Below are 26,766 nucleotides of genomic sequence, written 5' to 3' on the forward strand. Positions count from 1 at the left end.
GACTTAATTTTTCAGGGCAATATTATATAAAGAAATTGCCGATTTTATATTGACAAATTAGACTTTCTTCTCGCTTTGTTAAAGCCAATTCACACTCCTTTATACATTAGTATATTTTGTGACTGTAGAGGAAGTGCTCCATTCTATTTGTGTTTGACAGGGTCGTCTCTTAATATAAAGACAGGGGGCGTGGCTTATATTGCACGTGTTTGCGTCATAGCCAATGGGCTCGCACGGCGGACGTGTCATCGGTCGCCAGATTATGGTGCGACCCACTGGCGTGTTTCATTAGTGTCTGGATAGCCAAGAGGACGCGACACCTTTGCCCCTATCGCTTATTTAACCCAAACTGATAACGTTAATACACAAGGTAATGTTTTCTTATTTGTATTGTTTTTACGACTTGTTCAGTTCTCAGTCTATTGCTGCTGTGAGATGAGAGCCTGGGAAGTTCCCCAGCCTGACTGCATAGTTCATTGCTAAGCTAGGCTAATGGTAGCATCCACTCTCATCGCAGTGAGACAGGGTTAACGTCACTGTGATGCATCTCGAATTTTAACACTTTAAGTTGACCATCTCTAAACTGATGCCTAGGCTTGACTGTCAACGTTTAACTACTAAATGTCATTTAACCTTAATGATATGGCACACTACCTAGTAGCTAAACTGAACCATTTCTAACCTGATGACTTAACTATTCCATCTCTATCCTGACTCCTGGATTTGGCCATCTCTAACCGTATGACTTAACTAAACCATCTCTAACCTGACCTATGGACCTGTCCATATCTAACCTGATGACTAAACGGAATCATCTCTACCCTTATGACTTAACAAAACCATCTCTAACCTGACTCCTGGACTTGCCCATCTGTAACCCGATGACTAAACCAAACCATATCTAACCTGACTCCTAGACGTACCCATCTCTAACCTTATGACTAAACTTAACCATCTCTAACCTCACCCCTGGACTTGCCCATCTCCAAGACTCCAACGCAGCAAAAACGTATGCATGTTATGTTTACTAGTTTAAACCAACTCTGGCCTGAATATAGATTACATCTGCAGTTATTTCATCCGGATTTGTGACTATTTCGGCTTTCATAGACATAATGCTAAATCGGTTTAGTTCGTCAGCATTGGTTATTCCTCAGACGTTTTAAACCTATCTTTCTCCTGTCAAGTATTTAAGATAATAGTTGACAGGTTTGTTATAACTTGGGAAGGTTTCCGTCCCATACGGTGCGGGTACTGGGCTACTAACAGTTGTTTTTTTATGCTGTATCGTTAACCTGAACTTGGAAGATGCCATAGAGTCCTCCTGAAGTTGGGAAGATGAGTAAAGTGCCCTGGTCTTATGTCTGAGGTCAATGCGGATGGTCAGCCAGTGGGAGAGCGCAACGTCCGACATTTTACACGGCTAAATGCACACAGACAATGGATTTGTTTCATGGATTATTGCTGGCCAAATACTCTTGACATCTGGAGGGATAATGGGTGTTGACGTCTAGGACAGCGCTTGGCTGCCCTACTCGTTCTGTGGGGATGTGGCCATCCTTTTGTTTTGTCCTTTCATAAACCATCTCTCAAATCGAATGCATGATGAGACGAACAGGTAAAGGTGTGTGTGTGTGTGTTAAACAAGTTTTCATTTATTGTATGTAACGTTCAATTTGAAGTTTCACTAGAGGGTAGGCAGACCATTAGCAATTAACTTGGGTGAGAGCAAGGCAGACTTTTGGCAGTGATAAGGTTGCACAGCTGGTCTGACAACAATCTGCAATGTCAGAGGTGGAATGTCAACACTGCAAGTACGACTGTATGTGATTGTGTGTGTGTGTGATTGGGATATATTATTGTAGCTGTACAATCAAATCAAGTTATCTAGCAGTATCTGAAATTGCGCAAAAAAATAACCGTTCTTATTACCTGACCTGCTCTTCTGGACTCAACATTGTCATATCTAAATTGCATTGTGAGTTTTTTGCCATTATACCACAATTGTCTTGGCTTGGATAACATGCAACATATTTTATAGTCTATGCATGTAACACATCATATTCCAATTTTTTTTTATAATGCAACAACACTTATACTTTGCTGATACCCAGATCCCATCTCACATATGTTTGTTGTGCACTACCTTCAATATTCAATATTGCATTCAATATTTGAGCTAAATATTGAACCATAGTCAAGTCTCACAAATCAGAATTTCTGCTTGATCCAACAAAAAGGTACATCTTTAAGAGTCAGCCTCTGTCTGTAGGGTACGTTTAATTATATGTGTATATATCCAAAGGCTATAGTTTGTTGACCAAAGGAAGTTTGGTGGTGTCATGAAAAATATTTGAACTTGCACCTCCCAATACTATATTACGTAAGAGGACATGGAAGGACACAATGCAACAGTATCCGGTTCCATGGAAAGATAAATGGTCATAATTGTATTGTCAAATCTCCATTTATTTTAAATAGACCGGGATGACAACACATAAATGCTTAAGTTATTCAATTATTACATTTGATATTTATCAAAAATTAGAACCTCCACTAATCAATGCATTAAACCGATTATTCACTTATACTTACCATTGGTAACACATTTTGGGTTTAACCAGTGGCAAGGTATGATTATGTGTAGTTACAGCCTAGTCCCTTGATAAAACTACAATTATTCATGCTAGGATCCAGCCAACACCTTAAATGTTGTTAGCGTGCAGTTTTAGGCTGCTGAAAGAAGTAGAATTGTACAGAGAAAGAGGAACTGGCATCAGACCATGACTAGAATGACTGATCTGGATGGAAGGATCCTGTATACTCAATAATACTTGCGTTATTAACCTTGTGTTGGAGGTTGTTTTTTTGTGGTTTCATAGAGTGATCAGCCCCCCCGAAAACCTATCCCTATTCCCTATATACCTAACTGTCCCAAAGCTGACCACTAATGAATTTATCATTGGCCTGGACTTGCTGTCCATATGTAATTACGTTGTTGGTAAAGGTCTCATTTTAAAAGGTCTTTTGTCTCAGGCAGCAGTACTAATGCATTCGTCTGCGTCCTCATTTGTTTATTCCCACAGCAAAGTACAGCGCAATGAAATCTTCCTGGCCTTCACGTCTACTCTGCAATTAAGCTATTTGTTCAGGCCAACCAAGGCTAGCCTAACGGCTCATGGTTGTATACCACACTTCCGGAAGAGTCCCAAGGTTTTTGTGGCAGTTTACCTTTGCGAACAGCCTTTGCGGTTATAATCCTCATCAATGTTGTGTCTCTAGACAAGCTCTTGCCAAACACCTTGCTGCTGTTGTGATGTTAAATACAAATAATTAAAGTTCTGACATTTTATGGGCTTTGTGTCTGTGTAGACTGACCGGTAGGTTGAGATGATTAACCTTTGTTGCTGCAAGGACTCTGTTGGTTGGCGAGCTTCAAGTCAACTGGGTTAAAAACACTCTGATCTCTATCTCCAGGTCCCTCGTGCCACCCAGCGCTGTCATGTCCGCCAAGGCCATCTCAGAGCAGACGGGGAAGGAGTTCCTCTACAAGTACATCTGCACCGCCGCTGCTGTGCAGAACCGCTTCCGCTATGCTAACGTTACCACGGAGACGGACTGGGAGCGCCTCACCCAGGAGCACCCCTGGCTGCTCACCGAGGTAAGGGTTAGACAGTGAACACAGGGACGGGTCATTAAGGAGCAGGTAGGGGTTAGACAGTGAACACAGGGACGGGTCATTAAGGAGCAGGTAGGGGTTAGACAGTGAACACAGAAACGGGTCATTAAGGAGCAGGTAGGGGTTAGACAGTGAACACAGGGACGGGTCATTAAGGAGCAGGTAGGGGTTAGAGAGTGAACACAGGGACGGGTCATTAAGGAGCAGGTAGGGGTTAGACAGTGAACACAGGGACGGGTCATTAAGGAGCAGGTAGGGGTTAGACAGTGAACACAGAAACGGGTCATTAAGGAGCAGGTAGGGGCTAGACAGTGAATAGAGACATGGTCATTTAGGTTCAGGTAGGGGTTAGACAGTGAATAGAGACATGGTCATTTAGGTTCAGTTAGGGGTTAGACAGTGAACAAAGAGACGGGTCATCGAAGGTTCCATGGCATGAAAATCTCACTTTGAGGTTTTCTAACATTAATATGAGTTCCCCTAGCCCCCCCTAGGTTCTTTGACGTCTCTTCTATTTCCACAACGAGACTGTAGTGGGGGTTATCTCAGCCATGGTTGAGAAGGAATTGGGGGAAAGGAACTTTGACTTTGTCTCCCTGGAGAACATGTACCACGACATGGAGGAGAAAGGGATCGTTGCCAGCGATTGTCTCCCGCCGGGGCCCCGATGCCCACTGCCACGAGGCACCACCGACGCGGAGCACCACCGACGCGGAGCACCACCGCTGCGGGACCGAGGCACGGCACTGCCCGCTGCCCTCGTCAGCGGGCAGCGCGGAGGCGGTGGTGCCTCGGCAGCGGGGCTCCGGCGGTCAGCAATTGCGGGCGACAATCCCTTTCTCGTCCATGTCATGGTTCCGTGGTTCAGATTGATGTGGACGTGGAAGAACCAGAGACGTCGGAGTACCCGACGCAGTCGTTTGAGATTCAAAATATCGTCTGGAGGCTCACACAGCTTTTGGCCGTGATAATATATATATTATGATATGGATATCTATATCTACTATATGTATAGTATGATATTATTTGGATATAGAGCTCAAGGACTCCCGCCGGAGCCCCCGGAGTGTTCTAGAATATTCACAGAACACGGCCAAAGTACGTTTTCAAATAATCGACAACTGCAAAAATGTATTTGCGCTTAGAACATCACTAACCACAGACTCAACTAAAAGAGTAAATGTGCTGACCCGTGACGACATCGGTCTCCCTACTCCTCTGAATTCAGAAACGTCCACTCGATAGCATCGACTGAACGAACACATTGCAGATCGCAGGGTTCAGGAAAGGGGAGAGAGCAGCAAAGAGCATCTCCAAACTCTCCATATCTCTTTTGTGATCCCCTCATCCTGGTTATGACTGCTTGACTTTCAAGACAAGTATAGCCCTGATAAGCTCTGTATCTGGACTCTGCACCCATACTGAAAGATTTATTTTCTATGATGTTCTCTAGTGTTCTGTCTGTTACTATCCAATGAGGTTCTCCAGTTTTTCTTCTGTTTATACACTAGGGTGTTCTCTGGTGTTCTCTCCTCTGACTCCATGCTGTCTTGTGTCCTGGTGCAGAAGTTGGTGGTGAAGCCAGACCAGTTGATCAAGCGCAGGGGGAAGCTGGGCCTGGTTGGCATCAACCTGGACCTGCCGGGGGTCAAGGACTGGGTCAAGAGCCGCCTGATGAAGGAGACTATGGTGAGCTCAAATCATACTTCTGCTTGTTCTCAGCAATTTCAATGTTTCTCCAGGTCAGGTAGAACTTCCTGCTCAAAGTTAGTGTGGTTTCGGATTTCATGAAGTTTCTAGTCTTCTCTCTCCAAACTCTGCCCACTCTAATAAAGGCTAGCTTTAAGAGCACATTTCAAATAGAAATATGTTGCATATGGTATATATGTAGGTATATTGTGGATTATTATATTGTCTTGAAATGTGCCTTTATATACAAATTGCTACAGATGTTTTTGGATGATACAATTGATTCTTCTTTGAATTCAAAAGTAATCCACAAACATTTGTGTACATCAAATTTAGCACCAGAGCATTCAAATAATAATAGGTAATGATGGGTATGTGTTTTAATAAATGACTACCAATGCTCAACATAGGTCTCCATTGTAATTGCTTCCGTCCAATGCTTCATGCATTGTGTGTCTGATCAAACACGGTATTTGATCTTATTTGTGTATGCTCTCCCGTTCATGTCCGTGTCCCTTAGAGTTCCATACCCAAGTATTAACCGAGTGTGTAATGGACATACGCAAATAAATGTCAGCTCTATTTGAACCTAAACCTAGAAGTTCATATTTGTAGCACAACACAAACAAAAAAAATGTATTTTGTGTCTGTCCCAACTCTGCTAGGTCTGGTCTTGCTGTGTTTCACAGTTATGTCCCGTCAAATGAGGTTAGATTGATTTAATTATGAGGGATAAGTAATTGTTCCATAAGCAATTGTCAAAGGGTGACGCCCCTCCCGCTTCTGTCAGACGCCAGCTAGTTCCTGCTCCCCAGCGAGACCCAGAGGCAAACTCTCCAGTGTCATCTATACTCTAGTCAGGGCTCAGCGATTTGTTTGACGTTATAACTGGTTTGACAATGAATAATACCAACGCCTTCTACCACACTGTCCCAAATAATGGAAATGTAAACCGGGGCCGTGCTCTGAACCCAGGAGCACCAGTCTCGGGTTCTACCTATGCCACTCATGTAATGGAAGAGCGCTCCAGGCGGCCTTGTTGAGGTGTAGTCTACCTCAGTACCCAGGCCTGCTGCTGGGTGAGGCATCATGCTAGTTCCTGGACTACCAGAGACTGATGGTATGTTTAGCTGAGCCGGGTCAGAGGTGGAGGCCTGCCAATGTCAGGGACATCTATTCTAGTCCCCAAGGGGGAACGAGTAACGGCAACCTGACTCTAAGGTTTCACTCACGCTAGTGTTGGTCCTCATTGCATGCTTCCTGTTTGACATTGCATAACAGTTTTCAATTAAAGCGCTATCTCCTTCCCTCTTCTTCGGACATCAGCAGGATGGACATTTTGTCTATTGATTTATTTGTTATTCAGTACAAACCTCCCGCCTTTCCAAGCCCTCATTGATGGTGTGTAACTAATCTACAGTTTCTCATTCTTAAACCCTTATCCCCTACTTTGTTTTTTGTGAGCTTTATATGTCTGCCCATAAACTGTGTGTCGCCACCTTCTCTACCCATCCCTGGAAGGAGGTCTTCCTCTTAGTTTTGTGCCTCAGAGGGCTTAGGTTTCGGGGTGTCGTATTATGTGAGCCCTTTGAGATTGTAACTGTGATCAAGGGCTGTACAAATAACTTGACATACCCACACACACTGTATGTGGAGGGCTTTGGCACCTCTGCTATCGTACACATTGTTGACTTAGCCTCTGCTGCCGTGGATATACAGTAAATCTTATTCTAAGCATGCAGATTAGGAAACAACACTATAGGAGCACACCCCTGCCCCCCCCTTCATCACATCTGTTCTCCATTGTATGGGTTGCATGTTTATTATTGAGTCATTTGAGCAGACGTTTTACACAGACGTTTTTTTTTTCTGCTTTTTTTTTTTCAAATGTATCCGTTCACTTGGTGGACAGGTTGACATTGCTTTGGATAATGTGGGATATTATGTTTGGTAAATACATTACAAGGAATCATCGATTGTAACAAAAGTCAGAACGGAAGTGTTTCAGATAGATTTGCATAGGACATCGGCCCCTGGCTTTATATTGTTGATCGACTGGAAAAGTTTGAACTTGGCATGTGTCTTGACAATGTGGGTGATTTTGTCTAGACAAGAACGTTTCTCGTGCAACCTTTCCTGCCTGTTTCAAAAGAGAAAACCGCTCTTTACATCGAGAACTCACAACAGACAACAATTTAGCTCCAAATCACTTGTGTAAACCAGGCCAAGGCGAGGTACCACAGTGATGCATTGTGGGTCCTCCACTCGACTGCTGAATGCTATAGGCGTTATTAAGTGTGCCTAAGACATCAAGAGGAGGGGGATGAATATATGACTCGGCACACTTGTTATTCTCTAGTCAGCCAGTAGCCCTTATATCAGGTTGAGCAAACATTCCTGTGGTCCCTCAGCTTTTCTATAGGGTTCTTTTTGTTCTTTCCAGGTTGCCAAGGCCAAAGGTGTGCTGAAGAACTTCCTCATAGAGCCGTTTGTGGAGCACGCCCAGGTGAGGAGCACACACTCACCACTGACACAAATAATAGTTTGTTTATCTTCGTAGTAAGAAAATATTTATAATGGTAACATTTATATAATTATTTATACATATTTTAATGATGGTTATTTCAATGGGTCATCAATTAAGAAAAAAAAACAATGGCTTATCAACTCAAAAGAATATTCATATTCTCGTATAAAACATTGTCTGTAGGTTACGTAACATTCATGCAAGTGTGGTTTAGAGGGCTATTTTTATATTTTATGTGTGTGTGTGTGTGTGTGTGTTCAGAGTGACGAGTTCTACGTCTGCGTGTACGCGGCGCGGGAGGGCGACTACATTCTCTTCCACCACGAGGGCGGCGTGGAGGTGGGCGACGTGGACGCCAAGGCCGAGCGCCTGCTGGTCCCCGTGGACGACAAGCTCAGCGAGGAGCAGGTCACGGAGAAGCTCCTGGCGCACGTCAGCGAGGAGAAGAAGGGGTACGTCCATGGGACGTCTCACCTCAAACATTAGATACATGTCATTGAGGAGTGTTGCGTCGTAAAGGGGCGTCTTGCACAGGGATGCCTACAGGCTAGGCTGTGGTCATTGGGGGGTCGAACCTTACTGAACACAAAGTGGGAGATGAACTCGGGACCTTTTCTCTGTGTACAGTTCTCCCATTGCCCTTATAGCAGGACTTCATATTTCTAGTTGTAGCTCCTTGGGCCCCAACCCGTAGCCTAACTCTGAACTGCAACGCATGTCTTCTTATTGTAGCCGGTCTTAGCAGTAGTAGGATGCCTAGCCAATGTCCTCGAATGAGTTTCCTGTTCCTCCTATGCTTCTGCTACGAGAACACACTGACCTCCTTCAAAATGGATACCAACTACTCTTATTTCTAGTTGGTGTTCCTCCCTTTCACTCCCTGTTCCTTAACGAGGAAGTCTAGGGTTGTTTTGTACTCTGTACCTGGGGGACGTGGGAGGTAGCTAGGTGCTGGAAGCGTTCATTGGAGACACTGTGGTTGCAGGAGATGGGAGAGAAGAAGCCAAGGTTGGCATGTAGATCATATTAGGTGAACAGTGGAGCCTTTGGTACCTCCAAGGCGTGTTAAGGTCTCTAGGTGGTGGGGTTAGTGTAGGGTGTGTTAAGGTCTCTAGGTGGTGGGGTTAGTGTAGGGTGTGTTAAGGTCTCTAGGTGGTGGGGTTAGTGTAGGGTGTGTTAAGGTCTCTAGGTGGTGGGGTTAGGGTAGGGTGTGTTAAGGTCTCTAGGTGGTGGGGTTAGGGTAGGGTGTGTTAAGGTCTCTAGGTGGTGGGGTTAGGGTAGGGTGTGTTATGTTCTCTAGGTGGTGGGGTTAGGGTAGGGTGTGTTATTTTCTCTAGCTGGTGGGGTTAGTATAGGGTGTGTTAAGGTCTCTAGGTGGTGGGGTTAGTGTGTGTTAAGGTCTCTAGGTGGTGGGGTTAGGGTAGGGTGTGTTATGTTCTCTAGGTGGTGGGGTTAGTGTAGGGTGTGTTATTTTCTCTAGGTGGTGGGGTTAGTATAGTGTGTGTTAAGGTCTCTAGGTGGTGGGGTTAGTATAGGGTGTGTTAAGGTCTCTAGGTGGTGGGGTTAGGGTAGGGTGTGTTAAGGTCTCTAGGTGGTGGGGTTAGGGTAGGGTGTGTTAAGGTCTCTAGGTGGTGGGGTTAGTGTAGGGTGTGTTAAGGTCTCTAGGTGGTGGGGTTAGTGTAGGGTGTGTTAAGGTCTCTAGGTGGTGGGGTTAGTGTAGGGTGTGTTAAGGTCTCTAGGTGGTGGGGTTAGTGTAGGGTGTGTTAAGGTCTCTAGGTGGTGGGGTTAGTGTAGGGTGTGTTAAGGTCTCTAGGTGGTGGGGTTAGTGTAGGGTGTGTTAAGGTCTCTAGGTGGTGGGGTTAGGGTAGGGTGTTTTAAGGTCTCTAGGTGGTGGGGTTAGGGTAGGGTGTGTTAAGGTCTCTAGGTGGTGGGGTTAGTGTAGGGTGTGTTAAGGTCTCTAGGTGGTGGGGTTAGGGTAGGGTGTGTTAAGGTCTCTAGGTGGTGGGGTTAGGGTAGGGTGTGTTAAGGTCTCTAGGTGGTGGGGTTAGGGTAGGGTGTGTTTAGGTCTCTAGGTGGTGGGGTTAGGGTGTGTTAAGGTCTCTAGGTGGTGGGGTTAGGGTGTGTTAAGGTCTCTAGGTGGTGGGGTCAGGGTGTGTTAAGGTCTCTAGGTGGTGGGGTTAGGGTGTGTTAAGGTCTCTAGGTGGTGGGGTTACGGTAGGGTGTGTTAGGTTCTCTGGGTGGTGGGGTTACGGCAGGGTTAGTTAAGGTCTCTGGGTGGTGGGGTTAGGGTAGGGTGTGTTATGTTCTCTGGGTGGTGGGGTTACGGCAGGGTTAGTTAAGGTCTCTGGGTGGTGGGGTTAGAACAGGGTGTGTTATGGTCTCTAGAGGGTGCGTTCAGGTGAGGTGTGTAATTCTCTCTAGGTGGTACTTATTCTTAGACAGCAGAGGTGCCAGGACGTGGAGTAGAGTCTCTGGATTCTTTTAAACCAAACTTCTGAATTGATTTTTGTAGATGTGGTCTGGTCTTGTCTTCTAACACCAAATTCAGATAAATTTATGCATCTTCTAACCCAAACTTGTTGTTTTGCCTTCTAGAGTGCTGGCTAGTTTCATCGTGGGCCTCTTCAACCTCTATGAAGATCTGTACTTCACCTACCTGGAGATCAACCCACTGGGTAAGAGTCGGAGCCTTCCGGATCGGTCATTTCAAGATCAAAGTCTTGCGTTGAAATTCAACAGATGGGAACTGGGAGCTTAAAGGGACCAGCATTTGGTCAGCGTTGAGGATAATTTTAACATGAAATCCATTGTTGTAAAATAAATTAGTTATGAATTACCTATAACTAATGGTTTCATTTTCATAGTATCATTGCCTCCTTCAAGTTTTTCTTTTAAACGACTGGATGCGGTTGAAGAATTGACCAATAGATGATCACTAAGTAATGGGAAACATATTTTTTCCAACTCTTGCCAGTGGTGACTGGAGACGGGGTGTACGTCCTGGACATGGCCGCTAAAATCGACGCGACGGCCGATTACATCTGTAAGGCCAAGTGGGGAGATGTGGAGTTCCCCCCACCGTTTGGCCGAGAGGCCTACCCAGAGGTATGGAGGCACTCAGATCGAGTTGATACTGGAGACTCTGCTAACACTAGCTGTAAGCAGAGTCTATTCTAAGTGTTTATTTTATACAATATTATACAAATTAATTTGGCAAAGCTATTTCCCAAAATCCTGTCAATTATTGATACATTTACCAAAGCGGCAATTCAGGCTTTATTTGAGCTTTATTGATGTTTGGATGACACTGTCTTTGAAAACCTATCCATTTGCTTCCCATGTGAATAAAGGTCAGCATGATATGCTAGACCTTTTCATTTTGGCTGATCAACTTTCACTCAATACACGTACTGAGCTGCTTAATGTCACTATTTGCCTATATTTGCATAGGTTTTACCTTGGCATTGCGCTGCCAGGGAAATATTTGTATAAGAGGCGCCACTGTTATGTTATGCAATGTCTTACCGTGCTGGAGAAAATGCAAAAAACTAATTGACACATCAACAGGCAATGGTGTGGCCTTGTGTAATCTGGGCCTGTAACAACCTCCCAAAGCATTTCCTGGGTTTATGTCAAGCAACGTCGAGACATGCTGTTGCCCAAGCACTTGATGCATCCTCTGTCCGATGATGCTTCCTTGGCTACTTTAGGCTGCTTATTTAGGCAAGGCAAGGCAACTTTATTTATATAGCACTTTTCATACACGAGGCAGACTCAAAGTGCTTCACATATAAACATTGTCATACAATAAAATAAAATAATAGATAAGTAAAAGAAAACATATGCAAAGAAATGAGTAAAATAGAAAGTGCAATGTATTTAAGAGAAAATTAAATTGAAAGTTAAAAAGGCTTTTTAGTAAGTAAAATTGAAAGTGCAATGTATTGAAGATCAGATCAACAGTCTCTCTGGAACCCAAGTCAGGACTACAACCCGACCTAAAGGAACTTGGTCCTTTCTCTGGAACTCCAATCCAGATTCTAGGACTCTAACCCAGACGGACCCAGACAGCTCGGTCTCAGAATTCCACCCACACACAAACTCAGGACTCTAACCCTTATACAAATACAAACTCAGGACTCTAACCCTTATACAAACAAACTCAGGACTCTAACCCTTATACAAATACAAACTCAGGACTCTAACCCTTACACAAATACAAACTCAGGACTCTAACCCTTATACAAACAAACTCAGGACTCTAACCCTTACACAAATACAAACTCAGGACTCTAACCCTTATACAAATACAAATTCAGGACTCTAACCCTTATACAAACAAACTCGGGACTCTAACCCTTATACAAATACAAACTCAGGACTCTAACCCTTACACAAATACAAACTCAGGACTCTAACCCTTATACAAATACAAACTCAGGACTCTAACCCTTATACACCTCTTCTCAAAAGAGTTAAACACAATTCTTCGTATATTCAGTGATTATTGGTCTCAAACCCTTATCCTTTCTCTCTGGTATCAGATCATGTATTTTTCTGGTAAAAATAGAAAATAAAGGGAAAGTTAAAAAGGCATTTTAGTAAAATAAAGGCAAAGTATTTAAGATTTAGCAGAAAGCTAAAGCAAACATAAAAGTCTTCAATCTTGTTTTAAAGGTACTCAGAGTTGGGGCAAGTCTTAAATCCTCAGGGAGTTTATTCCAGCTATTTGTTGCATAGTAACTAAATCCTGCTTTCCCATGTTTCGTGTTTACTCTGGGGATAATTAACAGATTGGTCTCAGAAGATCTTAGTGTTCTAGAAGGCTTATGTAGTGGAAGCATATCAGTTAAATATTTTGGGCCTAAACCATGTAGGGATTTATAGGTTAGCAACATGATTTTAAAATCAATTCTCTGACCTACAGGAAGCCAATGTAACGATTTAAGAATTGGTGTATTATGTTCAAATTTTTTGGTCTTTGTTAAAACTCTGGCAGCAGCATTCTGAACAAGCTGAAGCTTCCTTAGTTTGTTTTGGGAGAACTGTAAGGAGACCATTGCAGTAGTCAAGCTTACTAGTGATAAAGGCATGTACAAGTTTTTGTAAGTCTTCGGAGGACATGAGCCCTCTAAGTCTTACTACATTTTTAAGGTGATAATATGCAGATTTTGTAACTGATTTGATGTGACTTTCGAAATGTAAATCAGAATCCATGATAACCCCTAGATTTCTGGCTTTGATTGAGGTTTTCAGGGACAGAGAGTGAAGGTGTTGGGTTACTTTAAGCCTTTCCGTTTTAGCACCAAATACAATCATCTCTGTTTTATCCTCATTTAGCTGAAGGAAATTTCGGCACATCCAGTCTTTCACTTGCTCAATGCACTGGCACAGCAGATCTATGGGCCGATAGTCATTTGGTGATAGCGATACATAGATTTGCGTGTCATCAGCATAGCAATGATGGTCAATATTGTTATTTTGCATGATTTGCCCTAGTGGGAGCATGTAGATGTTGAATAAAGAGGGTCCTAAGATCGAACCTTGTGGGACTCCACACATCACGTTGGTTGATTCTGATACAAAGTCGCCAATGGAAACAAAGTAGTTCCTATTTTGTAGGTAGGATCTGAACCAATTTAAGACTGCCTGAAAGCCCCACCCAGTTTTCTAACCTGTCCAAAAGTATTGTATGGTCTACAGTATCGAATGCAGCACTGAGGTCTAGTAGCATTAGTATTGAGGTTTTGCCAGAGTCTGTGTTAAGACGGATGTCGTTTACAACTTTAATGAGGGCGGTCTCAGTGCTGTGCAGGGGTCGAAATCCTGATTGTAAGGTGTCATAACAACAAGTTGATGCCAGGAAGTGATTAAGTTGCTGGAGGACAACTTTCTCAATGATTTTATGCTAGGGTTCTCAATTAGCTCACTAGCCACTAAGTATTGGAACAGTGGGTAGAATGTAGAGGACGAAATGTGGAGATTTAGGAAGTGAAGATGAGTGGAAAACATTGTAGATCATTTGACGTATCCAGTCGGTAAATCCATGGTGTTTTCCTCCAGTCGGTCTTCCTCTCCTGTCAGTGCATTAGTGTTCTTCACTCTGAGGTGGGGCTAGAGCCAGTGCACTAACAGCAGTGTTGTTGGGGTCCCTGGTGCTCTACAGGAGGCCTACATCGCAGACCTGGACGCCAAGAGCGGCGCCAGCCTAAAGCTGACCCTACTGAACCCCCGCGGGAGGATCTGGACTATGGTGGCCGGGGGCGGAGCCTCGGTGGTCTACAGGTAGGGCCGCCCATAGATGGACTCCACTTCCTGTTTGGTTTCCTGGACAAGTCCCTCGTCTGAGAGGGGGTGGCTTGGCCCAATTAGTGATTAAACACTTTTTTCAGCGCTTAATTATTGGATGGACAGGAAATTGATTCTGAAAAATATATATAATAATGAGGTAGTGAAAATACTAATATTAGTTTGATCTCCCTGAAATGTCACTGCAAAAAACATACTAACCCATTCAGGAGGCGCATGCTTGCGTGCGTGTGTGTGCGCGCTGTGTGTGTGCGTGTGTGTGTGATCCAGCAAGACCTCCCCTGGCCCACATTCAAATGATGAGTTTCATTCCTAATTATTTAACCCTGAACCCATGGATTATTAATTAAAGAAGGATGCTAAAGAAGCCCTTTGGGAAGAAGGGAGTACCTCTCATAGCTGCAGGAGAACACTCATTATCTATGACATTGGGCCATACTGAAGCACCAAGCATGCTGGGGGGATTTGCTGCTCGGTCAAGCCTGAGATCACTGGCATAGAAAATATTATTAAACAAATACAAACGCCTTGTGGGTCTCATCTCTAGCAGCCAATCAGAATGCAGCATCCCACCTTTAGTTGCCAATCACATTGCAGTGTCTCACGTCTAGCAGCCTATCACCAAACAGGAGTGCAAGAGCGGTCTTCTCTACCGCAATACTTTGCCGTCTTTCGTGGACAATGGAGGGAGAATGTTTATGTTGGGTTATTATTGTTGGTTAAACAGTTAATTGTTAATTGTTAGTTTCTGTGTACCCGGCCGTTAGCCTGCGTGGATCCGGCCAGATCTGGCTCTTGTGGGGACCCCGCGTAACCCTGTCTGTCCCATGTGACCCCTCAGCGACACCATCTGTGACCTGGGCGGCGTGGACGAGCTGGCCAACTACGGCGAGTACTCGGGCGCCCCCAGCGAGCAGCAGACCTACGACTACGCCAAGACCATCCTGTCCCTCATCACACGCGAGAAGCACCCGCAAGGTGGGCCGGGCCTCTGATGGCAATACAGATTAGTTAATGGATCTACATGTATACACAAATACGGTTTTTGTTTCTTTGTACCTGTTGAAAGAGGCTGTATCTCTGCCTGATGCATGCTGGGAGGAGGGCGTCCGTGGAGCAGCCGCTAACCCTCGACTCGTCTCCTTCACTAGGAGCATTGTGTCTGTTTCCTTGCCCATGAGCTTTAAGCTCCTATTCTTTAGTTTTTTCAAGCAAGCACGCATTGGCAACAATAGCCTCCTCAGATGCTGAGCTGCCTTGGTGTTTAGAGTTACACAAACGGTTGCTTGTATTGGATCCTTGTATCCATACATAGCAACACAAAGCAACATACATTGCAGTCTATACAAATAGACTTCTGTTGGTCCTGTTCTAAGCAGTGTTATTCCAAGTTGGTTTTCACGGCGTGTCTGATTGATGCGAAAATGTATTTTGTGAATTGTAGCTTAAACCAGAATTGAATGAATGAAAACTATAAAGACGTGCTACATTCATGTGTTTCGCTCCGTTAAAAAAATATGATTCATGTCGTTTGTGCCGATATGAGACGTGAAACCCTTTCTGGTGGTCTGGTTGCCACCAGTCCTGATCTGACTCTTGCGTGGTTCATCTGTTGTCCTTGCAGGAAAGGTCCTCATCATTGGCGGAAGCATTGCCAACTTCACCAACGTGGCCGCCACCTTTAAAGTGAGTCCTTCCAACACTTGTTTGTACGGGACACTTCACACGTAAATGCTATATTTAACCAGGCATGCTCGGTTATATAACGGTTATGTAAGGATGTAAAGTGTTGGGGCAAAGTGGTTGTTTTCTTTGGCGTGCTCATGTGTTTGTGAAACAACATGTTTGCTGGGGATATGGACTCTCCATCGCTGGTATTGGGTCATGGTTTGGAGGTTCAAATGTGTCGTTCTATGACTATATTGGTTGTTAAGATAAGACGTACTTTATTAATCCCAATGGACAATTAGGGAAATATATTTGAATCGCAGCGCATTATATATGCTGAGTATATCACATGCATTATTCTTTTGGTACATATATCTCTAATGGATGTCCTTTTTTAACTGTATATCCGTTTGTAAAAAACTAAATGGGTGTATTTTGGGGTAGTTTCAAAAGAGACCTATTGTTTCCGTGACGTTGTGGGTGTGCTGGTGACATGAGGTAACGTGGGGTTCTGGGGCCTCAGGGCATCGTCAGGGCCATCAAGGACTACCAGGGGCCCCTGAAGGAACACGAGGTCACCATCTTTGTGCGTCGCGGAGGTCCCAACTATCAGGAGGGCCTGAGGGTGATGGGGGAAGTGGGTGAGGAGGACAATACAAGTTTATATTAATTTGATGTGCTGCTGTTATGGATGTATCGCCACTATTTGGGAGAAAAAATAATAAAGTAATAAATAGCTTTTATTACCATGAAATCAATACCATGTGTTAATGTTTTTCACGTTGCTTGTTGCATTGATACAATTTAGAGTTCCGTAGTTTTGGACCTTAAAATTGATTTGAACCAGAAGGGTTTTAAATGCTAATTGTATGTTTTCAATGTTTCAGGGAAAACGACCGGAATCCCCATCCACGTTTTCGGAACGGAGACCCACATGACGGCCATCGTTGGCATGGCGATGGGCCACCGACCAATCCCCAACCAGCCCCCGATGGACGCCCACACTGCCAACTTCCTTCTCAACGCCGGCTGCAACGCAGTGGTATGTCCAGTTAGCACCACGTCGCGCTGGAAAACCAACGTGTTTACACTAGCTACCTTAAGTTTGGTTGAGATCGACTTAAAGGGGTCTCTGTACAAATGCTTAACATGTGCATATATGTAAAAGCACCTGTGTCACAGCAGTACTAATTGTCATGTTTGGTCACTCTTGTACCATGCATGACAAAGATATATCATCATCATGCTGCTCCCTGTCTCTCGTGCTACAGACCCCGGCTAACACCAGGACCGCCTCCTTCTCGGAGCCCAAGTCGGCCGGAGAGGCCACACCCCCGAAGAAGCCCAAAGCAGGCTTCCAAGCAGGTAACTGGACCGTGCTGGCCTCCTCGTCCTCCTCCCTTCCTTTAACCTCCATCCATCCACGTTGTCATAGATACACCCCTTCTTTGTTTATCTCCCCCCTGGTCATCTCTTTACACTTTTTTCTTTCCTCTATTTTCTTCATTTTTTTTTTTTCACTGATCCGTATGTTTTTCTGTTGTGTTTATTTCCCCCCCCTTCGTCCTCCTTTATGTCTGTAAGACTCTCTTCTTTCTATTCTCTTGCCCTTGAAGAATTTGGGCATGGCCAACTACAAAGGTAAGGGCCAGGTGTGTCTAAGCTCCACCCAGTAGCCCCGCCCCCCTCCTCCTCCTCGCACACATACACTTCCTGTCCCCACTCTTTGTTTCCTGTTGTGGATCAGGGGTTCCCTAGTCTCAGACTTTAGACTAGTCCTCTAAAGTCAAGTAGCAGACTACCTAGAATCTGGGTGAGAGGGGTGTTTTGATTTTGCTTCGACCAATCAAGTTGTCGGAGGCGGGGATTTGTATAAGCATAATTCACTAACACAAACTCGGCCATCACTCGTAAACACAAGCAAAACCATCCTGCCAGTTGTTTTTGGGAAAATTGTCGGACGGTTTTCATTTAACACAATGATCAATGATTGGCAGTGCTCAAGTTCTGGATTTGGACGTCTGTATTTTTTTAAGATGTTTTGGACATTGTAAAAAAAATACATGTTTATAAAATAAATATAAATGTTAATTGACCATGTCCTAAATTAAAGATTTAAAAAATGGGACGGGATGCAGTGATTACTAACGACAGAATGGCGAGGAGGCATGGGTGTGATTTTTTTTGGTTTCAAGAATTTCAATAAAGTAACTAACCGCATGTGCAGTGCAAGCTATGTAACCATAAACTTGCGTAAAGCAGAACAACTCGTACGATGAGATTAACCATTTGCACATTGGGCACATGGTGAGAACCGCGGGGACAGTTAGGCAATATCGCAATTTAGTCGCGATTGCCAGCCGTGTTGCCACATGCCCTGACGCCACAAGAGCAGAGAAGAGGAGCCGGCGCGCACGAAACTCCGACCTCGTGGTTCAAGGTAGACTCATCAGCGAAGGCTCCCCCTAGACCCAACCCTCGTTTTAGCTGGGGTGTTCAGTATGGAAATGACTTACAAGGCCTATCCCTAGTGTAGAATGGCCGCTGTAGAAATACTCGAATTCAAATAGCCTCCTGAAGCTTCATCCACTCAGCAAATTAGTTTATTTTCTGTAAACATAGAGTCCATTTTGTCCGCTGACCCACTTGACCATATACCCTGTTCAGGTTTCTGGGGTGTCAATAAAGTCCATGGGGATCCGACAGCATAAGCATAGCAAGTGTAGCTGCGCTTTAGTTCGTGACTGATGCTTGTGTTGACAGTTCCCTCCCCCTCCAGCTGAGGGGGGGGGGGCGGGGGGTCTTTGAGAGCATGATGACCTCTGCATGCACCCGGCCCTCCTCTCTGCCATGGTGTGATTGCATTCGCTGGACTGTGGGTTGTTAGACTCGTGGCAGTGTGTTTTTATTTGTTCTCATTTGTTTCTTTTTGTTTTTTGTTCATTTGCATCCCGTGGGCTGACAGAAGCTCAAGCCTGTCCGGGCCCCGGCGGAGGTAGGCCAGGGGACTCCTTCATCACCTTCTACTCAGCCACCCTTCCTTCTCCACTACCTGCCTCTCTCTCTCTCTATCCTGACTGTGTGTCGCTGTGCTAGGACGCTTCCTGGCTAGGCAGCGGGTCTAGGAGACATGTAGGGATCAGTCTAGTTCTAGTTGGCTGATGTTTCCCCAGAACCTTTGGATGGTCTTGTCAGTGAAGGTTATCCCTTTTATGCTAGGTTTAGGTTTTTATTTGATATATGTGGCTTATTTTTAAAGAAAGCTCATTATGCATGCCATAGTCAGTATGTACTATATCTGCCATCAGGGAATTTGCCTTCAAACCTTGCTAAAGGGTAATTTGGTTACGGGCAGCTAGATAAGTTCTAATATTCTGTCTCTCACTACTCTGCTAGACTTGTCTCATCTTTCGTGTTTTAACTAGGACAGATAGTGGAGTTAAAATGTAGTAACGGCAATGCTAGCAGGCGAGACGCAGTGTTTGTTTGTGCTGTGAGGGTCTCTCTTTCTCTCTCTCTCTTAACCTCTTCTCCTCTGTGTGTGGCCCTGTCTGCTTTTAGAAACCTTTTTGCAGGCCCAGATCACTCTCTAGTCCCTGGACTATTTAGACTGCAAGTTATAGATACTGTAACTTATAGGCAGTGTAACGTGGCTGCTGAACATTGGCATAATTAAAATTCCTGAACTAGATCAGAACCGTGTCAGAAAATGGACACCAGGTGGAATGAAGGCTGGATGGCAGGCTAAGGCCCACAATCACTCTACAGACGTTACAGCCATTCTGTTTGTTCATGGAATGGTTTTATGTTTTTGTTTTGTTTTTAAGATGATCCATAGCAACTGTGGAATAGTTCAATTTGGGCCCTTTAAAAAATAAAAATAAATAAAGGAATAATATCCAGCTGATTTAAACTTAAACTAAACAGAGTTAAATAACTATAAAAAATGTCCTCAAATACACCATCCCCATTTCTGCTGCAGTGTTGTCATGTGCCGTGTGTGTCTAGATGTTGATGTTTCAATGGAAACTAGGGGTGGGAAAAATATTAGATTCATCGCGATTCTTGAAAAGAAAGATAAATAAAATAAAACTGAAAACAATTTCTTTACATACTTCCATATTGTGTTGTAATGCAAGCTGCATTGATCATTACAATGTTCATAGAAAGTCATATTTGTGACAAAAGCTTTCTCTCTAATAAAATATTAGATAAGTTAATTCATCTGTTGATGTATTTAATGATCATCATAAAAGTAGGAAGTGATTAGCAAACTCGGATGTGCATATATATATATATTTTTTTTTTTTGAAAATCACGCATGGAAATGTACATAAAAAATCTTTTTGCATCGATAATCGCTTTGGAATCGAATCGTGAGGTGCCAAGAGATTCCCACCCCTAGTGGAACCCCAGGGGGGGAGTGCTCTCTGATCCCTTGGGTGTTCCACAAACATCTGGAGTGTGTTGCTTTGGAGTCTTTTTTTTTTTGGTTTGCAGTGGGGTTTATTTACGTGCTGATGAATTTGTCGTGAATCTGCTCATGCTGTTGCTCATGAAAACACTGGGGCAAGGCAAACTTTCCCCGTTCCTCTCTCAAAAGCCACCTCTGACTGCATCGCTCTGTTGGGTCCTGTCGTTGCTTCCCCCTCCTCCCTCGTTCCCTCTTCACTCGTCATCCGTTCACCCAAAGTGTTCCCTCGTTCACCTCTGCTCTCCCCTTCCCCCTCCACCCTCTCCCTGGGGTCTTTGTCTCGCCCCCAGCCAAGGCCACCACCCTGTTCAGCCGGCACACCAAGTCCATCGTGTGGGGGATGCAGACCCGGGCGGTGCAGGGCATGCTGGACTTTGACTACGTCTGCTCCAGGGACGAGCCCTCGGTGGCGGCCATGGTCTACCCCTTCACGTAGGTCCCCCTCACCTCCACCCCCCCCCCCGGCCACCACCAATCGCCTGGGGGTGACGGTTTGGTCATTGATATAATGGACTTCAAACTGTGGGATTCTGAACCCCAATGTGTAGCTGGTCTTTCAGAAATGTTGTTTTATTTTAATGATGTGCTAATCCACTATAAAATGGGTTGTGCTGTACAGCGGCGACCACAAGCAGAAGTTCTACTGGGGCCACAAGGAGATCCTGGTGCCAGTCTACAAGAGCATGGACGACGCCATGAAGAAGCACTCTGACGTGGACGTCCTCATCAGCTTCGCCTCGCTGCGGTCCGCATTCGACAGCACCATGGAAACCATGCAGCATCCACAGGTGACCATGCCCCCCAGTGGATAAACAGTGGAAACGCCAGAAGAGGTGTAGTCCAGGAATGCCGTTAGATGACATTGGAAGGAGTTCTGTATTGTAGATCCCTGCTGATGTGCTTGGTGGTAAACGAAAGCCATGCACACTATCACAAGCATCCAAATACCGACCCTGAATCACTGAACATTTCTTAAACTGGGCATGGATTCATGGGCGTGAACCGGGCAAGAACCCTTTGTTGGAATTTTCATAATTCTGAATCCAAACATCTTAATTTGTGTTGGCATCATGAATACTTAAAGCTAAATGAACACTGCACAACACATGAATAGCAACTTGTTCTGTAGTAGACAGGTCGTCATGCTGAGTATCCACTGACGTTGCTTTTCTCTCCAGATCCGAACCATCGCCATCATCGCTGAAGGAATCCCTGAGGCTCAGACCCGCAAGATCATCAAGACGGCGGACGAGAAGGGCGTCACCATCATCGGCCCGGCCACGGTACGTACTGCCAGCGCCGACCAGGGGGGAGGAGAGCCCTCCACGTACATATGGGAGATGCGTTTTATTGCATATATTTGCCTCGTCATGGTGGGATACTGTGTGTTAGTATTGAGGGAAAAGATATTTGATTTGTTTTTAGAGTGAGGCTGTATCATAAAGATGTTCATCAAGGGTTGGATCAATAAGATGCAGCTCTGTGACACTTACGATTCGATTTGTACCTTCTTTTCAGCGTGTTTCTTGTTCCTGTTGTGTCGTTTCCCTTGTTTGACGGAGCATTGAATTGCTGTTTGCTCAAATCTATTGTTTGATTCTGTGGTTCCTTCCATTTTTAAACCCCATTTCAGTCTCTTGAAATGGTTTGTTGGTGCTGTTGTCTTATTCCACTTTGTCGTGTTGTTGTTGCACAAAAGTGGTCCCTCTTTGAAGCTGGCCCCGGGGTTGTGTTGTGACCACTCTGCGGCGGTGGTTCTTCCCAGGTGGGCGGCATCAAGCCGGGCTGCTTTAAGATCGGCAACACGGGGGGCATGCTGGACAACATCCTGGCCTCCAAGCTGTACCGGCCCGGCAGCGTGGCCTACGTGTCCCGCTCTGGGGGCATGTCCAACGAGCTCAACAACATCATCTCCCGCACCACCGACGGCGTCTACGAGGGCGTGGCCATCGGGGGAGACAGGTGATTGAGGGAGGGGGGGGGAGAGAGAGTGAGAACCTTTTATCCTCTTCAAAACTGGAAATGTATACAATCATGTTGGCATCCAATTGAATCCTTTCAATTTTTCGTTTTATTTACCAACATTTTATTTGAAAAAATCAAAGATCCTAAATAAGATACGGTCACTCTTCATAATTGAAGGCTTCTTACTTTGTGTTTCCGACTGAGACGAAGGGAGTGTTTAGGATTTTTACTAAATTGGACCGGGTGGTGTTAACCTGTCTGACTCCATCCGTGCAGGTATCCCGGCTCCACCTTCATGGACCACGTCCTCCGTTACCAAGACACGCCGGGGGTCCAGATGATTGTGGTGCTTGGAGAGGTACAGTTCAATGTTTCCCTCTATAATATTTAACTCGGCCTTACCATGCTTTTCTAAAGATAATGTACGGGTAAAATAGACTAAGACGACAACAAAACTTTGAACTCGGCCATTTACATCAAAAGTTGCGTCCCGATGCATTAATTTGAACCATTTATGCCTTGTATCAGTTGCTTCTAGATATTATAAAGTATAGTTACCAAACACTTGCAGAACCTTTTTCTGATTGGCTTATGTCCGTTCCCTCCCCCGCCTCCCGGCTCCAGATTGGAGGAACGGAGGAGTACAGGATCTGCCAGGGCATTGGGGAAGGACGGATCACCAAGCCCGTCGTCTGCTGGTGCATCGGGACCTGCGCCACCATGTTCACCTCAGAGGTCCGTTCGGGGTTTCACCACAACGTCTGGATATGAATTTAAAGTATTCACTGTTGGTATTGGGCTCTTGGATAGGGATTGAAAGTCATTGTTTGATAGGAATTTTAAGCCAGTGTTGGAATTGCACTCCCAACATTGACTTAGTCATCGTTGCTATAGAATGTGTATACATCTATGTGGGTGTGTGTGTGTGTGCGTGTGTGTGTGTGTGTGTGTGTGTTGGTTAGAAACAATTATCGAACTAAGTAGCTAAGTTCTGGACCATCTCTTTGCATGAAGTCCTTACATGGTTGTTAAGCAAATGTCTTAAAAAGAAAAACGTAAGCCACAGAGCAAGCTGGATTTGATAACATTTTTGTCTTGCCCGTTTGAACTGTGTTGTTGATGCCAGGTGTGTTGTGCTGCCCCCTGTAGGTTCAGTTTGGCCATGCGGGAGCCTGTGCCAACCAGGCTTCAGAAACGGCCGTGGCCAAAAACCAGGCCCTGCGGGACGCCGGAGCCTACGTCCCCAAGAGCTTTGATGAGCTGGGAGACGTCATCAAGTGAGACACGCGCAACACATCGTCTTCATACGGCCCAGATCAAAACCCGGGTCTGGTTGTTCTTCCTCTGTCCTGTTTCTTTGGTGACATTGTGCATCTGTCAATACAGGACTGTGTATGACGGACTGGTAGCCAATGGCACCATCGTACCCGCGCAGGAAGTCCCTCCCCCAACGGTGCCTATGGACTATTCCTGGGCAAGGGTGAGACACCAGCTTGTTGAACTCTAGACAGTATCCCTTTTCATGCAGTCACCCACTTGTGGAGGAACCTTTTGGCCATGAAATATTTAGTGCAGTAAAATAAGCAATGCATTCTCAATAGCGTGTGTAATTGTAGATGATGGTATTTATTAATTCATTCAGGGCTCCCCTTCAAAAAGACTAATGATCCAATGAAACTTGCATGGAATGTAGACCTGCGGATATATTTCTTTGACCCCCAGTTTGAAAACCTCTACCTAAGGCTGACGTCACACTTGCTTCCAAGCCCTCCGGCCTAACACCCTGACCCCCCCCCCCCCCTCCTCTGTGTTCGGCCCAGGAGCTAGGGCTGATCCGCAAGCCGGCCTCCTTCATGACCAGCATCTGTGACGAGCGGGGCCAGGAGCTGATCTACGCCGGCATGCCCATCACCGAGGTCTTCAAGGAGGAGATGGGGCTGGGCGGCGTGCTCGGGCTCCTCTGGTTCCAGCGCAGGTAGGGAGACGGGCGGGGAACGCTTTCACTGTACCCCAGTGCCATACCACAGTGCCCCCTCTGGCGTCTTGCTGTGTAGCAGGCTTCACAAAGCAGAATGTAAAGCGGCACGCGTCCCCCTGGCTGGGGAGAGCTGTAGTATGTTGTTGAATAATTCTTACAGGGTGTCCGCGCATCCTTAAAAAGTCTTAAATTCATGTTTCTAAATTTAAGGCCTTGAAAAGTCTTAAATTCGTTACAAATGTCATATGCTGGTCTCAAATACTGTAACTCAAGGTCTTAAATTTGTCGGGGCATTATTTTTCTCGTGGGACTTTTCAGGAAGGACATGTAGCGAGGCTTCTTTCTTGCTAGCTGCATATATAAACGATTATCTGCGTGCTTGTTAGCTAGTCTGCGACAATGGGTAGGTGAATGAGTCTCATTGAGTGACACACGTGCTATGCTTGGGTTATAATACAGCGGGATCCCCCCCCACCATCATGTGTTTTAGGTCTTAAATTTCATTCAAGGTGGCATTAAAAAGGTCTTAAAAAGTCTTAAATTTGACTTGCTGAAACCTGCAGATACCCTGTCTTAGGTCTTACTACTCGAATAGCAGTTGTACTGTACATTAATGTTTTTATGTGGGTTGAAGGTCCAGGATACGGTTTCTAATGGAAGGGGTTCTGGTAAACAACGTTTCTTGTGGATGGCGTTGTGTTCCCCAGACTTCCCCGCTACGCGTGCCAGTTCATTGAGATGTGTCTGATGGTGACGGCCGACCACGGCCCCGCCGTCTCCGGCGCCCACAACACCATCGTCTGTGCCCGGGCCGGCAAGGACCTCATCTCCTGCCTCACCTCAGGCCTTCTCACCATAGTGAGTACCCACCTGTTCACTCAGTCACCCCAACAGAGTCATTCACTCCATCCCCTCACCATAGTCTGCACCACTCACTTCACCATACACAGCGTCACTCATTCATTTCACCATAGTCTGCACCACTCACTCACCTCACCATGGTCTGCATCACTCATTCATCTCACCGTAGTCAGCCCCACTCACCTCACCATAGTCAGCACCACTCATTCCCTCATTCATCTCACCATTGTTATTCACTCCGTCACCTCACCATAGTCAGTTCCCCTCACTCACCTCACCATAATCACCCCAACTCATTCCCTCATTCATCTCACCATTGTCATTCACTCCGTCACCTCACCATAGTCAGTTCCCCTCACTCACCTCACCATAATCACCCCAACTCATTCACTCATTCATCTCAACATAGTCAGCACCACTCATTCTTCCATTCGTCTCAGAATAGTCAGCCCCACTCACTCCCCTCCCCATCATCAGCCCCACCCGATCCCCCCCAGCCGTCCTCCCCTCTAACACGGCGTGCCGTCTTCCAGGGCGATCGTTTCGGGGGGGCCCTGGACGCGGCGGCCAAGCAGTTCAGCAAGGCGTTCGACAGCGGCATGCTGCCCATGGAGTTCGTCAACAAGATGAAGAAGGACGGCAAGCTCATCATGGGCATCGGACACCGGGTCAAATCGGTGGGAATCAACTGCCATTCATTTGGCTCTTCTTTTACCATATAATGTTTGTCTACAGGTCACAGAGAGACACTGTAAAGATGATTTGGAAGGTGTATTATTCTTTTAACGTTTTTTTTTTTTTTAATTTGTTTAATTTTTAGATCAACAACCCAGACATGCGAGTGCAAATCCTGAAAGACTTTGTCAAGCAGAACTTCCCAGCCTCACAGATGCTGGACTACGCTCTGAACGTGGAGAAGATCACCACATCAAAGGTCAGTTCAAAGGTCAAAGGACGCAACCGGCTCACATGGTTGCGCCAAGACTTAATAGTCAATCTCAGCGGAGGCTTCCATCAGATCGGTCAATTCATAGTCATAAAGGATAAGGCAGGGGTTTGGGTGTCTTGCTGGGCGCCTCCCGGTTCCACTGTGGACATTAGGGTTTGAACCTAGTACCTTTCTGTTGGGAGTCAAACTCCCTTCCCACTGCTCTCACGCCACTAGAAACCACCTCTTGTACCCCAGTTAGTGCAGGACCTTCAGGTCTTAGACCACAAACCAACCTTATTTCTGCAATAACCAACCTTATTACCTTAAGACTTTGAAGGACTCATTCCATGGATTGTTAGGACAAAGGTGTAGATTTTGGAAAACCATAGTGAATATAGTATTAAAGCGTCCACACCCCAGACCGTCATTGTGAACAAAGCTCACTATCGCCACCTACAAGAACTGGTGATTTTGGCTTATATTGCTTTATGGAAGATGCATATCTGACCTTGGATTTGTTTCCCCATCCCAGAAACCCAACCTGATCCTCAACGTAGACGGCTTCATCGGGGTAGCGTTTGTGGACCTGCTCAGAACATGTGGGGGATTCACACGGTAAGAGACGAGGTCTTCCGGACCTTCATCAACACATCACTCTTTACACCCGGACCATTTAGATGTAATT

At 45.4% G+C, this 26,766-nt stretch overlaps 1 protein-coding gene across 4 annotated transcripts in view; it reads left to right on the forward strand.

The window, feature by feature from the left end:
* The first annotated feature begins 221 nt into the window (after positions 1-221).
* Positions 222-26,766, forward strand: part of LOC130371544 (ATP-citrate synthase-like) — a 28,652-nt gene continuing 2,107 nt past the window's right edge. Inside the window, exons 1-28 of one of the 4 annotated variants that reach the window (XM_056577355.1) lie at positions 222-370; positions 3,478-3,661; positions 5,246-5,368; positions 7,812-7,874; positions 8,157-8,347; positions 10,491-10,570; positions 10,870-11,000; positions 14,062-14,180; positions 15,046-15,182; positions 15,829-15,890; positions 16,396-16,513; positions 16,760-16,914; positions 17,144-17,237; positions 17,457-17,513; positions 18,838-18,867; positions 20,637-20,778; positions 20,966-21,134; positions 21,525-21,629; positions 22,112-22,308; positions 22,588-22,669; positions 22,936-23,046; positions 23,461-23,588; positions 23,698-23,791; positions 24,132-24,286; positions 24,997-25,147; positions 25,684-25,827; positions 25,971-26,084; positions 26,614-26,696. In XM_056577355.1, coding sequence (XP_056433330.1) covers positions 3,503-3,661; positions 5,246-5,368; positions 7,812-7,874; positions 8,157-8,347; positions 10,491-10,570; positions 10,870-11,000; positions 14,062-14,180; positions 15,046-15,182; positions 15,829-15,890; positions 16,396-16,513; positions 16,760-16,914; positions 17,144-17,237; positions 17,457-17,513; positions 18,838-18,867; positions 20,637-20,778; positions 20,966-21,134; positions 21,525-21,629; positions 22,112-22,308; positions 22,588-22,669; positions 22,936-23,046; positions 23,461-23,588; positions 23,698-23,791; positions 24,132-24,286; positions 24,997-25,147; positions 25,684-25,827; positions 25,971-26,084; positions 26,614-26,696 — 3,194 coding nt within the window. In that variant the 5' untranslated portion in view covers positions 222-370; positions 3,478-3,502. The remainder of the gene's footprint in view (positions 371-3,477; positions 3,662-5,245; positions 5,369-7,811; positions 7,875-8,156; positions 8,348-10,490; positions 10,571-10,869; positions 11,001-14,061; positions 14,181-15,045; positions 15,183-15,828; positions 15,891-16,395; positions 16,514-16,759; positions 16,915-17,143; positions 17,238-17,456; positions 17,514-18,837; positions 18,868-20,636; positions 20,779-20,965; positions 21,135-21,524; positions 21,630-22,111; positions 22,309-22,587; positions 22,670-22,935; positions 23,047-23,460; positions 23,589-23,697; positions 23,792-24,131; positions 24,287-24,996; positions 25,148-25,683; positions 25,828-25,970; positions 26,085-26,613; positions 26,697-26,766) is intronic. The other 3 variants (XM_056577356.1, XM_056577357.1, XM_056577358.1) reach the window with 3 other exon arrangements.

The sequence above is a fragment of the Gadus chalcogrammus genome, chromosome 18 (assembly GCF_026213295.1).
Source record: "Gadus chalcogrammus isolate NIFS_2021 chromosome 18, NIFS_Gcha_1.0, whole genome shotgun sequence".
NCBI classification, from domain to species: domain Eukaryota; kingdom Metazoa; phylum Chordata; class Actinopteri; order Gadiformes; family Gadidae; genus Gadus; species Gadus chalcogrammus.